General features: G+C 38.2%; 1 protein-coding gene across 1 annotated transcript in view; it reads right to left on the bottom strand.

The window, feature by feature from the left end:
* Positions 1–94: 94 nt before the first annotated feature.
* Positions 95–16,462, bottom strand: part of NCOA3 (nuclear receptor coactivator 3) — a 30,172-nt gene continuing 13,804 nt past the window's right edge. Inside the window, exons 9-22 of the mRNA XM_009326731.1 lie at positions 15,362–15,509; positions 14,055–14,443; positions 12,926–13,806; positions 11,198–11,333; positions 9,281–9,469; positions 8,499–8,738; positions 6,973–7,099; positions 6,310–6,481; positions 5,216–5,512; positions 3,977–4,081; positions 3,285–3,510; positions 2,892–3,066; positions 2,186–2,327; positions 95–1,163 (exon numbers count right to left, since the gene is read on the bottom strand). Of these exons, the coding sequence (XP_009325006.1) occupies positions 1,152–1,163; positions 2,186–2,327; positions 2,892–3,066; positions 3,285–3,510; positions 3,977–4,081; positions 5,216–5,512; positions 6,310–6,481; positions 6,973–7,099; positions 8,499–8,738; positions 9,281–9,469; positions 11,198–11,333; positions 12,926–13,806; positions 14,055–14,443; positions 15,362–15,509 (3,239 nt within the window). The 3' untranslated portion in view covers positions 95–1,151. The remainder of the gene's footprint in view (positions 1,164–2,185; positions 2,328–2,891; positions 3,067–3,284; positions 3,511–3,976; positions 4,082–5,215; positions 5,513–6,309; positions 6,482–6,972; positions 7,100–8,498; positions 8,739–9,280; positions 9,470–11,197; positions 11,334–12,925; positions 13,807–14,054; positions 14,444–15,361; positions 15,510–16,462) is intronic.

The raw sequence follows: 16,462 nt of genomic DNA, 5'->3' as shown, positions 1-16,462 counted from the left end.
AAAAGTTTTGGGGCAAAATCCCCCCGCTTCAAAATCCTTAAAATTTTTTAAAAAAAAAAAAAAAAAAAAAAAAAAAATCTATTTGGACCTCAACTACACTGGGTTTACAGAAATCAATTTTGTTAAATATTTAGCTTCACAAACTCTGCAAAAATGAGTTAGTGACCTACAAAAGTCATATATATAATACATTATCTTAAAGATCATATTTACAAAATTTATTCACAAAAAGACTGCAAAATTCTGATTCAGACTGCAGTGCCTTGCCTTGAGTTTTCTGAAGTTATTTTCAAAAAGATGAAAGATTATTGCTCTAATTTCCATACACAGAAAACATTACATTACGCAGTCTTTTCAAATAATTCTTAAGAGATTGTGTCTGAGAAGGAACATGAGTACACCCTACCTTCATATTAAGTCCTTATCAAAGATATTGCATTAATCCATTATATAGTCTTTTATAAAGTGCACTCAGCTGCACATCAATATGTAAATATTAGTCACAATTGTGTTTAAATAATTTAAATTTATTATCCTCTCTTTTTACCCCTTGGCTTCAATGGACAGGATTTTGGATGAGTATGTGCCAATTCATTTTGCACGGCTACTTTGCTTGGGAAATCCTGACTCTTGGGGGCAAGAGATTAAAAGCAGCATTTATATTCAGGAATTAATACAAAAGAGTCAAGGCTAGGAACTACATTCTCTGTCAGATATTGTTACTAGAGAAATCAGAAAATTCTTATCACCGTGACTTCTCCAGGCACTTTTGTCTGCCTGTAGTTGAAGGGCTTTGGATAGCTACAGTAAATAGATAAGGTCTACCAGGAGTCCACCCATCAGATCTACTCGAATGCCATTGCCAAATTCACATTTCTAGAGGCAGAGCGCCAAAAATATTTATGACCCTTTTTGTACACCACACTATACAGGAATACAGAGATTGCTTCCACTAAAATGTTTTTTTGTTGGGGTTGGCTTTTTCCCCCCTCTGAATGAAGTAACTCGGGACATCACGGTGATTAACAGGAAAAATCACTTGTTTCTGTAAGGCCAGTGCTAGTTGCCGTGAAGAATGCGTAGCTTTCCTTTGTAATACTAGTGCATCATTAATACAGCGCATTCTTGTCTGAAGATAACGGTTCTAGGTGTCAGCAGTATTTCTGTTAAAGAAAAGAAGAAATAATCATCAGAGAAAATAAAACCACCTTTGCTGAAAAAACTGGCCAACATGCTGCATTTTGACGAGGAAAGTACTGACAGTCAGTTTCTAAGTGGAAGAACAGCATTTTAGTGCTCTGCTTCGAAGCTAAATCTGTAGAAGAGAAATGCTGTCCCAGAATTTCCTAAACACGTTATTTGCGTATCTTCACTGTACGACGTGCGGGTTTGGAAAACCTGACATTTCACCTTCATTTTCCCCTCTTTATAAAAGGTACTTGTTGTATCAAAGTCCTCCAGTACCTTACTTACACCCCAGAATTCCTCAGGTTATTTTGGCTGCTTCCTTAGATACCTTAGACAAAATTCCATGAGGTACTTTCTAGTCGAATAAATTTAGCTTATCTCAGTATTACGTTGCTCATCCCTTGGCATTTTGTGGAAAGGTGACAGCAAAAGTATACTTAGTATTTCAGCCTTCTTTGCAGTGCCTGTTATTAGCTCATTTTTCCCTTAAATCAGGGGCCTAAGTTTTCCACAGTTTCTTGCAATGCATACACAAGCTATTCTAAGGTATTATATAAGGGCAAGTATCATCATCGGCTTCTGCCAGAAGGAGGATACTGTGCTACCAGGATTCTTGGTCTGACTCGCGAGAGCTGTTAGCTATAATCCTTTACATCTGCTGAAGATGCTTTTCACAATCTCCATGTTTTGCTCTCGGGGGTTTCTCCAGGCTCTGAAGTATTTAAGCATCCTTTGTGCAGTTTAAGCCTTGATCCTACCTATGATACTTCAAAGGCAACAGCTAATCACAGCATACAGCTTGGGTTCATTGTGGATTTGATTTAAATATCATAAAAAATAAGGTATCTCTTGGGACATACAAATGGTAGGTCCACAGACGTATATACAAACGGGATAACCGAGAACGGGATTGTGCCAGAGGAATGGCGTGAAGCAAATTGTACTCAACGGGAGAAGAGTCAACAGATCTTTTCATCAGTCTTTATGTGTGACGTACCTGGTCTGGACCCATAGGCATCCCTGACATTGGCATGGTATTAATATTCATCTGTCCAATATGGCCACTGCTGCCATTCATGTGCATCATACTGTATGCTGCTGGACTACCTTGATGGCTGAACTGCTGCTGGGGGAAAGAACTGAAGCACAAAAGGACAACTAAAATTACCTTCCAAGAAGTTTACGCATTGATATATTCCTCCCCTGCACCAGCTGCCAACACGTGAGAGAGAAAACTATTTTTACATCTACTTGTTTCGAACTAATATCTGTTTAACGTAGAGAAAGAAATTTCCCTCCCAAAAGGAATCTTGAATTTTTAGATACACGCAGGTGTATGTGTATGCATTTCCCATTGTAACCTTTTTGGAGGCTTCTGTTAGGGCTGTACTGTGCATTGTAATACTACTCTGAACTTTTGTACTTCTCTCCAGGTTATTTTTTCAATATTCAAAGACTGAATGTTGCTTCCCGTTACAAAGATTGCAGAGGTCCAATATGAATAAATGGAGCTAAGCGTAAGATACATTTAATCAGTCTATTTCCTAAACCAGAGCAGGATCAAGGACAATACAGACACCAGAGAGAGAATTATTTTTCCCTCTTCTAAATCCTTTTCCTACTACAAGCTATTTAACATAGCTTCTACTTTTGACAAAATGAAAGACAATTTTTGAGCCACAGTTTATAACTGTGAAGTTCACCTGCTCCTGGCCATGCTTCCTGACGGCCAGCCCTTCATCTCGGGGGACTGGTACATTGTTGCTGTCTGAGGATGCTGCATCAGAGGATTCTGGGAAGGTCCAATTCTTGATGACATCATTGGGTTGGGAGGGCTTGATACTCTGCTAAATGCAGGATCGGGTTGTTGGCTTATTCCTTAAAAGATGAAGGACAGACAATATACGTCAGTTATCGTCACCTAGTACTTTTAGTTTATCTTCTTGCAATGATGGGAAAGGAAAAAGTCATCCTTTCTTGTAGAAGTATTTTCCATTTTTCAGAATGATTGGTATTTAGGTAGTTTAGATTAATAATAAACGAAGAAAGCTAAAAGAACACCAGACAGACAAAAACCCCCATGTTAGTACTAGTACCATAATTAGGTGGATAGGGGAATTGCTGTGGAGGAACTTGAGCCATTGGAGGGCCTGTCAAAGCACTATCCATGCTTCCCGAGGCAGTCACATTTGGTGGTGGACTGAAGGCCTGAGGTTGCTGTTGCTGCTGCATCATCATTGCCATCCTCTGTTGTCTAAAATGATGACTTATTAGCTCCCTGTTACGCTGAGCCACCATTTGAGCATTAAGAAAACCTTGCTGCTATCCCCCAAAGAAAAGAAAAAGCATATTAGAAAACACTTTCACAAATGAAATCATGTCAATCAAACCACCTACATGCTTTCTAACTCTAGACCCGGCATATCCGTTACCAGAACAGAAAGTTAAGAAAACCCACAGCCAGCACAAAAACCATCAAAATATCAGACAAAGGTTTTCATTAAGTTGTCATTAGTGCTAAACAAATGATAAAGTAGATTAGCTATCATATCCTACATGGAAAAGACTATTGGCACACTGTACTGATAGCATGACCTAATGAACAAATCCCTCTGAAATCTCATGAATAAGAGAGGTAAAAAAAACCCCTTTTTTAATTGTACAGGGGAAAAAACAAAACAAAAAGGAATGCTGTGGAACCATGAAAGAAGGTCCAAATTCTGAACAGATGTGTAACAGATGTGTCGATTTAAAAAGTACTGTTTCAGATGGCTAGCGTAGCAATTACCTGGGATCCCACCTGTGGCTGCATAACTGGTCTCATCACTGAGGCATTGCCACTGACCGGATTTTCCATTTTCATTTCAAGCGCTTGACGGGTCTGATTCATAAACTTGGAAAAAGACATTTTAGCACTATTAGCTTGAAAATACCAGTATCTGAACAAAGTAACGGCAACTCCTCCGAAAAAACCATTCTTTAGAGACCTCTTGAATCCATAAAGTGCAATGGTTAATTTTTGCCTTGTTTGATGTACCTGAAGTACCAAACTATTTGGGTTAGGCAGCTCAAACACACACAAAAAGAAAAACCCTCCAAACAGTGCAGCACTAACTGGCTTTATTTTTTTCTTCCCTTGAAATTAGTGCTTTTTAAGAATAAATATATAGCAGACTATCAGTTTGTTCCAAGTCATGTTTTGGGCAGAAGGGTATAACCACTAGCTTTGCTTAAAATAATAAAATTCTGTCTCCTTCCCTCTCCATCCCAAAACCCCAAAGCCATACAGATTGAATTAGTGTCACAGAACAATCAAGAGAGAGCACAGCATTTCCTAAGGATTAAACGTTGCCACTCCATGTGACACAGCACTATCTCAGTTTTCCAAGTTTTATTTGTACGTTGTATTTGATATCAGGACTGCATTTTCACATGGGGAATTCAATGCTGAAATCGCGCAGCAATTTTTTAAGCAGTGCTTTCAACCCAGTGTTAGGACCTACGTGGCTGTATCTACTCTCTCACCTTTCATCCTAAGAAAATACCTAAAATGACATCAAATCAATAAACGAAAAGCAAACCCATATTTCAATAAGCCCAAATGATTAGTCAGAAAACACAGTGAAAAAGAAGTAACATTTCGTTTACAGGAGAAATGCAGCTGCCCATTTAATGATATCAGTGTGATTCTGAAAAAATACCAGATCTTAACGTGGATAAAGAGATCGCCCAGAGCTACGTCATACCAGAGTACTGTTTGAAGTAGCAATAATGTTGTGTGCTGCAGGAACCAATCCAATCTGTAGCTAAGGAGGCTGATGAAGGGGAGACACTTGTCCTAAAAAGGTTCTTTCACTCCTACAGCCATTAGGCACTCAGCGTGAAAAGCACTGTGAAATGAAAGATCTGTCCTTTCAATCGCCTGCTGTAATGTCAATTTTCGCATTCATGAAGCAACAGAATTCGGTGTGCACCTTACTCCATTCCAAAACAAGAATAAAGTGTAAACATGGGAGCAAAAGATTACCTGCTGCCCCTGAAGCCTCTGCTGGAGCTGCATGCGGAGCTGCTTTGGTGTGTTGGTTCGAGGTCTCATCACGTTTGCTCTAGGATGCATACTTTGAAGTGGGAAATTGCTCTGTTGGCTCATCTGATTCATCACTGAATTAAAGGATGGCTGTTGTCCCTGAATGTTACTAAAACCTCCTGGCATTGCTGCCCCTTGCCCTTGGTAGGGCTGACCATATAACGAAGGCTTCTGGTCAATCATAACTGAAGACTCCTGACCTTGAAACGAATCTTGTTTTGGTTCCAAAGCTTGTCCCTTCAACAGATACAAAAGTGTTTTCACTAGCAGTATATTCTTTAAGTAGGAATTCCTAAAGAAACAATAAAGCTAACGCAGCATAGACCAACCAATAGTTTCTTGGGTAGAACACAGAACATAACAGGGACAGATTACTATTAGTTTTGTCTCCAGACAAATGAAACAGTAAAAGTTGTTGTTAATGATTTTTTATTAACAGTGTGCAGTTCTGCTGCACACTGCTTACACAGGCAGACCAGTATCATTATTCAAGCCCTTCCACACTTCTAAACTGCTGTTTGTACAAATGACAGTGTGATTTTGTGGTTTTTAGCAAGTTCAAAATTATTCATGGCATTTTTTTTTCCTATTTGCTAGCCATGCAAATTCAAGCTGGAACTGGAGGATATGGAAGTGTCCTACTCGCTAACACGTCGCTGCCAGTCAAATACTTCACAGCCCATGCTCGGCTGACGACGGTTTACTAAAACCCAACACAATTCTCTGCTTATAGAATTACCACGATTTGCACCCAGAAAAGAAAAAAAAACCCTGTATACCAAGGCATATTACAATAAACTTAGATAAGAAGATGCCATGTTATGCTTTTGTAACGCACAAGAAATTTAATCAATACTGAGCTTCTCCAATGAAAATCACTACTCAATATAGATGCTTCCAAAGGCAGGTTTAGGAAAATGAAGACAAGGAAGTGAGGAGACAGAGTGAGTGAGGAGGCCCCTTCACTTTCTTTTCAAGTAACAAAATAATACAGGTTTTTGGAAAATAAATGGCCAAAATCTCTGTTTACGTACTTGGTTTACGAGATCAGGAATTCCTAATGCTCTGTCGATTTCTTCCAGACCTGTGACATCCGTATTACTCAGCAACGTGTGCAGCTGATCCAAAAGTGCCCTTTCATCATTCTGGCCTTCCATATTTGGTGCCGGACATAAGAGGTCATCCAAAGAGTTTCTAACTAATTGTCTATAAACACAAAAACATTACAACCATTATGGACGATAAAGGCATATACATAGTTTTTATATAATATATTGACCTGGAGATGATTAAGTACTATAATCACCCAGAAGACTGAAGTAAGACTTAAGAACTTCAGTCCCAAATTTAGGTCTTAAAATATCCAGTCAACTGCCACGTATCCTTGAACACACGTAAATTCTGTTTCCTCCTGGCTTCTGCATGTGCCACAGAGACACGGTTTCAGATTTTCCCACCCCTTTTCGCCATGCCTCCCAACTCAAGGACGGACTGATTTTGTTAGCAATGCCTTTTGTGAAGCTGGGTTAAAAGATATCCGGTGTCACATCATCAGCAGAAATGGAAATAGATTCTGACTCCAATCTGTTATCCCCACTGTATATGCCGCATTATTTTTTTTTCCCCGGTCTTAAATTCTTCTGACAAACAGCGAACAGTTGTATTTAAACTTATCTTAAAACCTTCCCCAATTCTACCTGTTTTGTGAACCCCGCGATGCTTGCTCCATGGACAGCATGTTGTCAGGCCACGATCCTGGTTGGTTAGATGGTCCGGGCTGTCCATACGGATTCCCCCCCATGCCAATGTTTATCTCACTTGGCCCTGCAAGGTAAAACATTTGTGTGTTTTTTTAAAAACAAAAGGTGTCATCTTGCTCTCCCAGTGTTCACATAAAGCATTGTGGATGATCACACAAATTGTCAAGCAGCTTCACGAGCTTTCCATTAGCATGTTTTAAAGCGTATACATACATAAACTCACACTCAAGATAATCTCAGAAATCTAATAGACCACAGATTTAAATACGGCAGTGATCTAAAGCTGCTACCCTGTTAGAGCAGAATTGCTATTTCTAATCCTTAAGCCCCTAAAATAGGCACTTGACAGATACAGCAACTGTACATCCCAAAAAAATGAATTTTCTGGCCAATGAAATCTGGGTACTAGCGAATATACATAGTCATAGTGACATCAACAACATCTGGCATTTTAAATTCCAAAACAGGGTGAAAATCAAAAGAAACAGAAGGTACATAACACCATTTTGCTCTTTGGCAGTACGGCCTTCCTTCTACCTATTCAGAGACATACAGCGCTACATAGAAGAGTTTGTGTCATCCTGTTATTTCCCAACATTTGTAGGAATCACCCAGCAATAACAATTTCTAGGAAGCAAAGCTGAGGTATTCTGACTTGGGACTGCATGAATTTCTTCCTGATTTAGCCTTATATCCACATGTCACATTGAAACAGTAAGTCTAAGAGAACTGGTAACAGCCCTGCTAGCCTTCTATGATAAAAAAGGAAAAAAGGAATGCCACTGTCTATTTCGGCCCTTTTTGGGCATGCTGGCATTGGCACGTTAGACAGGACAATTTCAGCTCTAGGCTAAACCTTTGTTAGCGATATAGAACAGAAAAAAACCACAGGCTTTAAGACTCTCTTCATATTTTAGACATGGAGCTTATTTTCTCCCATGCAAACGTGAATAGTTAAAAGAGAACCTGTATTTACAATGTGGTTTTATATGAAATTTGGACACTCCATATGAGAAGAATTTTGAAATACTTAAGAAAAAGCTTTAAAAACCCCGATTACCAAGAAGTTAACAGGAAAAAACCAAACACCTTATATCACGTACAATGAATTAAATTAATCAGGATACTAGTATCTTCAAATATCATCATAGATGGCATTTAGTTCCTGGAATTTAGCAGAGAAGTACTGCACTAAAGAAATACACAGAAACTATCCCCCCGAAATCTGGAGACTCGGCACGAATTATCTGTGTATGAAACACAGAGATATCACCAGAAGAAAACAAAAAGAGCACTAAAAAGTCATCAAATGTCCCAGTCAGTGAACAATAACAGTCTTTACCTCAAAAAGCCTTTGGATGAAAAGCCAGTATTCTGCCAAAACAGAAGATTCTGATGGTGAATACTTACTAAGGAACTAGTGAGATTGTGCTAGGTAGGACAACAGAAAGTAAAGAACTTACTCATGTGGATCATTTGCTGTTGTAGCATTGGTCTTGCACCAGGCATGCTACTGGAGCGAATGGGCAGCCCAGACATAGAGCCACCCACCGTGGGTCTGGGAAGGGACGCACCAAACTCGGGTCCTGGTCTCAACATCGAAGCAGAACTTGCAGGTTCCAATCTGTTCACCTTTGAGTTTGGCAAACCCCAGTCTCCTGACTGATGCTGATTCATCGGTACATTTCTGTTGGGAGCACTTGCTATAATGAAGAGCAGAAAATACAGTAACTTTTCATCTAGAATACATTACATATTCGGTTTTAGAATTATTTTTCTGGGGGTTTGTTTTGTTTTACCAACAAGGATACCTGCCAATGACAGAGCAATTCACTGAACTCCTACAAAAGCATCTAAAGCTTACCATGCCAAGTTCTAAATCATCAAACAACTATATTAATCTAAATATATTTAAAAATATTAATGACTGACTGCCATTGTGACTTGTTCTTGCTTCTATATATCAAAAACATATGTGACGTTCAAAACTCGAAATAGTAAAAAAATAATTTAACTACTAAACAAAAGTAAAGTACTGGTAATATTACACAGATGGTAAACAGTTATGTTCTGATAATTTTAGCTAGGTATAATAATTAAAAAGTATTTATATGCTGACATTAAACTTAGTATTCTTTAACGTTAAGGTTTCTTCTAACCAAAATTCATACTATAATCTTGCAACATTTTTTACATAAAAGCTTTTTCCTTTACGACGAGATCTATTTGTACACAATCAACAAACCCAGATTTGCTCCATAGTTTTCCTGGTTTTCAATCCTTCTCGGACTTCCACCCATCAAGTTTTGCTTTTGTAACATGGAGAAGGCATTGACGTTCCTCCCTGGAGCACTTGAGCCCACAGGGCTGTCTAAAGACATGGCTCGGTTGAAAGGTGGGCGGGTAGTCTGCATGGACTGGGGACTCCTCATACCTGTTAAAGAATTAAAAGATGCATGCAACTGTACGTTTTAAATAGAAAGTACCATTAATGACTTAAGTAAGTCTGATCTATTTATGGGCACATATATTTGACCTTACCAGGAATAGTTATTTTGCTTATGTTCTCACTACACAAATCACATTTTGAGTACATAGTTAGGACCTTTTACAGGAAAAGCCAAATGCAATTCCCTTTGGCCCTAGACATAAAAAGCTTCATTTTAATTTAAGTTCTGTAATGAACCATTGTGCTGGTTTTGGCTGGGATGGATTTAATTTTCTTCACAGTAGCTAGTGTGGGGCTGTGTTCTTGGATTTGTGCTGGAAACAGTGCTGACAACACAGGGATGTTTTAGTCACTGCTGAGCAGTGCTGACACAGAGTCAAGGCCTTTTCTGCTCCTCACCCCACCCCACCAGCGAGCAGGCTGGGGGGGCACAAGAAGCTGGGGGGGGACACAGCTGGGACAGCTGACCCCAACTGACCAAAGGGACATTCCACACCATATGGTGTCATGCTCAGGATACAAAGCTGGGGGAAGAAGGAGGAAGGGGGGGACGTTCAGAGTGATGGCGTTTGTCTTCCCAAGTCACCGTTACGTGTGATGGAGCCCTGCTTTCCTGGGGATGGCTGAACACCTGCCTGCCCATGGGAAGCAGTGAACGAATTCCTTGTTTTGCTTTCCTTGTGTGTGCGGCTTTTGCTTTACCTGTTAAACTGTCTTTATCTCAACCCACGGGTTTTCTCACTTTTACCCTTCCCACTCTCTCCCCCATCCCACCGGGAGGGAGTGAGCGAGAGGCAGTGTGGGGCTTAGTTGATGGCTGGGGTTAAACCGCGACAACCATGCTTTTAACATTTTGAAACACACTAGTATTACAGACTCCTTGATATATATGGGTGGACTGCCCAGCCTTTGGATAACTCTGACATGGAGATAGAAACAAGTCAAACGGTTCTGTTTGGAACAGGTTGAATCCACATGCAGTGGGTTCCTAAGCACAGTGTAGTACGTGGACTAATAAACCCAGAAATCACTGTGCTCCACAGTGTCAGTGGCCTTACGTGTTCTTGTACCTGTTTTTCCATTTTTCATTTTCCGTGTTTCACCACCTTAGGTTACCTCAGCAACCTATTGCCCTATATAATTAAGAGATGACCAACGTTATAAAAGGAAGTGACAACTGCAATGACGCTGGTCTATTAGCAAGGTTATCTTTCCCTCCTACTCAGCTTCCTACTAAGGAAGGGCATTCCTTTCAATGTCGAGGAGCAGTACTGATTAGAATTTGCAGGCCACAAGATGTTTTTGCATAGAATAAGTGGGAAATCACAAGCTTGCCACCAATCCCATATTATTTCCCTAGCCATCTGTAAGGAACAAAAATTCTCAATTTTAATTTACAACTCACAAAACATTTTTCCTGATGTCTTGTCTCTGAGAAATCTACATTAGACAAACCCAGAAGAAACCATAAAATAAGGAACTGAAGTTAACATTATTCATTGTGTATATAGTAGATGAGTGCTGTCAAGACAGCTAATAGTGTACATAATAGCCTATGAAAGCATAATTAGCCATTTTGCATTGCGTTTGTCCTTGAAGATACAGAAGATCAAGAAAGTATTCTCTAAGGATTTGAGGATGCATTATGGTTACATCAGGTAAGAAGAAAACCCTAATTTTAAAACCAAAGTGATATTAGATGAAATTCCTTACCCAGTAGGGCATTTCCTTGAAATAATGCTTGCTTTGTTCCAAGGTTATTTCCATTTGCAGACATAGCATTATTGTAAAACTCTGAGCTAGTTAGATCACCTAGAATTGCATCCAAATTATCCAAGTCTCCACTCATCTGAAAAAGATGCAGTAAAATACCAAGGTTATTTACTATCATATGGCTATCCTTCAGCTTTTATTTAGCTCCTCGCTAATCTTAAAAGATATAACTGGGAGACAAATGTTTTAGTTCACTGACAATACCTTGGACTCTCTCCCAATTTCCAAAGAACTTCAGATATCATTTAGCTACATTTTTTTAGAGTATTTTGCTTGGCTAATTTTGAGAATTAGGAGAAACTGGCGGTACACATAAATAAAACGAAAAGGACCTTTGAATATAAACATTTCCGTCATCACAAATTACAAAGATAAAAACACTAATGAGAGCAGACAACGTCAAGAATGTGTACCGTTCAGTGATAAATAATGTATTTGTCATACACAAAAAGCCTAATTTGATCACCGGTAAACACAACAACACATGAAAAGTACCCACAGATTTTTCTGGTCAATTGGAGCCCTAACCTTCTTTAAAGATTTGTCTTTAAATCAGATGCAGCTTTAACAGAAAAAGAATTGCGTATATAGTGGATTCATATCTTCACAAAACAAGCTTCTCTGAATATGTTAATTAGATCTCAGGAGCAAGGACTGAAACTACGCATTGGGTATTATTACACAGTTGTTAGTGACTTTTCCATTCAGTGGTACTCAAAAAAATGTTATAAGGTGTTTCATTTATAGTCAGCCATTAGCTAATATAAAAATGGTGCGGTAATTTTTTATTTACATAGTTATTACTGACTTGGGAAATCCAAGTTCTAAGATATCAGCATGTTTTCAGTAAACTCTGCCATACTGACCAGTATTATTTACTTTGAAGCAGTTCCAAATGTGACTTAGGAACTAAACACAAAAGAAATATTATCTAGACTTTATAATTTTAACAATAGCTGTCCCTAACAAGCGTACTGCTGCTTTCAGGAAAGTTGTTCCATGGTGATGTAGTTTGCTATATCATAACATTTCTTGGAATTTCAACTCTAGAAACATTGAAACAAATAAATACGAATATATTTATTTGAATGCTGAATATATATATATTTGGAACAACATTTTTCCTCACTTAAGGAAAAAAAAGAGTGCTAAAACCAATGAATGAACTAAAACCAATCAACGAACTAAAACCAATCTATAGCTATTTTAAGTATTACACATTTTTCTGTATTGTTTATATTTTCAAAACAAAATCACGTTTTAACCTTTTGCTATCGTATTGCCAACTAATCACAGAGGCAGTTACAGCTCCATTTCCTAATAAGCCATAAAAATAAACATGTGCTATGTGAAATAGCAGATGTTAAAGATCTGATTTTAAGGAATAATTTGTAAATATATGCTACCTTAATCGTACCATAACTTAAAGATAACATTAGTCCAGGACTTCAGTACAGCACATTTGGTTATATACATATCTTGTAGTTCTCTTTGTTTGTGCTTTCTCAGTTACAATAAAACCTGAGCGTATCGTTTCACACCATTTGCACAAAACTTCCTTAGAAATGTTTACACACGCATACTAAAACGAGTGTTCTATGTTTAGCCATTCACTGTAATAAGAAAATATTGGTTTGTTCACTACCATCATTTTACATTATACCGTACCTCCTCCGCTGGTTCTGTTTTTATTTTCATCTCTTTTTCTTGACTAGAAGTAGGAACTGTAGAACTACTGCATTGCCCCATTTTATTATCCACACTTTCTACTTTAGGCTTCAACTCTTTGGAAAGTGGGTCCTTAACATCGTCTTTATCTAACAGATATCTTAGTAAAGCATTGTTTTCCTTCTTCTTCGGGCTCAGTTGTTCCTGTTTGACAGTGCCTTCTCCACAGGGGGCTGTATTACTAGCATCATGATACGTGTCTTTACCAGTAGCTTCAGCTGTGATCTTGGCTACCTCTGCAGGAGAATTGCCATTCTGCAACAATTTATGTAAAATCCTATGCTTCTCTTGCAGGAGTGACCCATGCATGTTTGAGGAGGAAGATACCCCTCCAGATGTTGATGAGGAAACTCCTGAAGGACTGGTAACGTTGGTAGAAGATTCTTTACAATTTGAGTCTAAAGGCGAGTTTGATGCTGTAGAATGTCCTCTTTCATCTGAGGAGCACGTGAGTAGCTGAAGCAGTTTTTTATGCCCTTTGCTTTCAGATGGTCCTCTCTGACTTTCAGATGTCTCCAGACTTCCCTCTTTACTGTCTTTTTCACTAACAAGATCCCTGCTGTTTGACTGGCAGATGGAACTTTCCACTTGGTTTTGTTCACAATACAAACCAGAAGGGCTTTTGGAGTCCTGGGTACTTGTTTTACTTTGCTGAGCTATGCTCATGTTTGGGGAATTATCCAATTTTGGACCCGGTGAAGACAGTGTTGATAAAAGGGAAGTTCCAACACCCTCACTAATGGCTTGAAGAGCACTAAGAGAACTGCTAGAGAAAGTGCTGTTGCCGGTGTTGCTGGCAGATCCCATTGGAGAGTGCATGCCTGTATCACATGACAGAGATCAAACTTATTAGACTACAGTCCTGTCTTTTCCTTTGGATTATGTATGACTGCCACATTGAGTTAATTATTTTAAAATAAATTTTTACCATGAAATTAGGTATACTACATGTAAGTAACACATACAGGGTCATATAGAACCGTTAAAAAGGATGAAAGAAGGAATTCAGATAAAAGTGAGAAAAGACAGCTTAAAAAAAAAAAGATGACCTTATAGGAAAATAAAATACCTGTAACTGGAGAAAACTGGTGTGAACTCATTTTTGGACTCCCTCGATTCCTAGGAGATATCATTAGATTCTGTTGGTTGGAAGTTAAACCAGGACTACCATGTGGTGGGCTACTTATATTTAACCCATAACTGTTGTTCTGATAAGCAGAGGACTGCATTCCGGGTCCGGAGTTCACTGGCCCCATATTACCAGGGCCTCCATATCGAGCGCTGCTGAGCTGACCCACTGCATTGGGATCTCCCATACCATAGTTCCTGTTCTGCATTGGCATGCCTTGACCAGGTGACATGTTCATAAGACCACCAACAGAATTTGTGTTTCCAGCCACAGGTGTTCTGATGTTTTGCCCAACTGAATTAGGATTTGGCCGATATCCATTTTGTTCTCTGTAAGTTCAACAACATCCCCAGAAATCCCAAGAAAACAAATTAAAATCTTATTTGGAATCAAGTGCTACAAAGACAGAATAACATTATTAAATAATTTTCCACATTTTTTTTTTCAGAAAGAGCAGTGAGAATTCAAGCTTCCACAAAAGCAGAACTAAGCCATGCCACTCATTTATTCATTACAGAAGTGCTTTGTCCTTTAGGTGATCTGAGTTATAAGTACATACAGTATCACCCCTTCAAAAGGCTTTCATCAACAGCCATTAGTCAGATTTATCAGTTTAAACATCTTCCTTCTTTTACTCCCTTCCTGAGTCAATGCATGACACCATTCTACTGTGCACACTAATGATGCCCTGAACAATCGCAGCTACTCATTTTTCAGCATCTGGAGGCACTTTAATGCCAGAAGCAGAGAGATTCCCTCCAGAGTGGCATTTCAATTATTCTTGCAATCAACAGGAACAGGTCACAGGAAGTGCTAGTTAAGGTACATTTAACTTTGAGTCATCAATGATGCATCTGAGGGAGTTTTGTTGTCTTTTTAATTGGTCTGCAATTAAAAAGAGGAAGATAAAGCATGTAACTGAGCATTTCTATTTTCAGTGTTTCATCATTATAAATGTTAACCCAAAAGAATAATGAATACATAATACAGGCTCCATGCAGGTACTGAGCAGGTCTCTTTTGACCGTGACTGTCTTTCTGCCACACAGTTAAGTTGGGAGTGTCAGTGTTAGGTTGACACATTTATTTGTATACTATGCAACTCTGCTTCCCTGGTTATTCCCCCTCTGTTTGAGTTTTAATCAGATAAAATATTTTGGTATACTATTTTTTTCAGGTATCTTCAAGGTCAGATATATTGTTAAAAGCTATGACACTTAAATGACAAACAGATACCACTGATTTCACCTTTGAAGAAAGTGGGTAGAGACAAATCCATGGCGGTCATTAGTTACAGGATTTCGAAATAGTTTACTCTTTGTTTGTGCTGTCACTATAGTACCATCCGCTAAAGAAAACCGATACAATGGTGTTTCAGCATGACCTTGTGTATAAGCTGTAAAGGAAATACATAAATATAGTTTGTATTTAAAAACCCAAGAATTATTAATATGCACTCTACAAATTTGCTGAAGATTCAAATAAAAGATTAAAAAAAAAAGGTTAAAAAAAGGTTTTTAAAAAAAAGACACACCCAAGATAGATATTCAGAAAAAGGAAGTATTCCACATTTTCTCCTAAATTAGTAGAGGGAAGATAAAAGCAAACAAGATTATTCTGATGCCGCAGTATTTTGTGCTCACCATGCACAGTTGGCAAAGTTCTACATTTGTTAATGACTTCCAAGGCTAGGTTAGTAGGTTTCCATGGCTTCTCCTTGGGGAGAAGGACTAATCAACACTTAAATACTAATTGCACTAAAATATACAGGTAATTAATATGGAATGTAGAAGTGAAACTTGGAAGGCTTCAGATGAAGTATTTTTAAGTTTAGAAGTTTTATTTCAATCAAAAAATTGTGCAAACCATTGCTTTTAATCTGAGCTCCCAATTTCTTATTAATTTAGGATTTATTTAATCAGTTAAGTCAAAGAACTTCCAATGGAATGGAAACTCCATTTTCTGCCAGTGTGAGCTTCTCATATTCACTCTCTACTTGAATTACTCTGTGAATCCTTCAAAAAGACTAGAGTTTGGAAAACTTAAAAAATGTCATCTTTCTTACTGAAGACAGTGGCTGTACTTCACTTTATCTATCAAGGTTATCAAATTATCATTACAAAATACATAACACTGGAACACTGAAAATATTTTGAACCCTTGTGTCTTGAATAAGAAAAAGGCATCAACATAACTGTTACCACTTCTAGTGAGCTATCCTTTAACAAAAGAAAGGATAAATAAAAATTAAAAGAAAGTCAAATTAACGTTAAACAAACGTTAACAACCTAACGATAATTAAGGATTACATGTTATTACAGAAATATAGCTGTCATTGTCATCGCTATA

The sequence above is a fragment of the Pygoscelis adeliae genome, unplaced genomic scaffold (assembly GCF_000699105.1).
Source record: "Pygoscelis adeliae isolate BGI_AS28 unplaced genomic scaffold, ASM69910v1 Scaffold286, whole genome shotgun sequence".
Classification (NCBI taxonomy): Eukaryota; Metazoa; Chordata; class Aves; order Sphenisciformes; family Spheniscidae; genus Pygoscelis; species Pygoscelis adeliae.
This window is presented reverse-complemented; position numbering and strand designations above follow the sequence as displayed.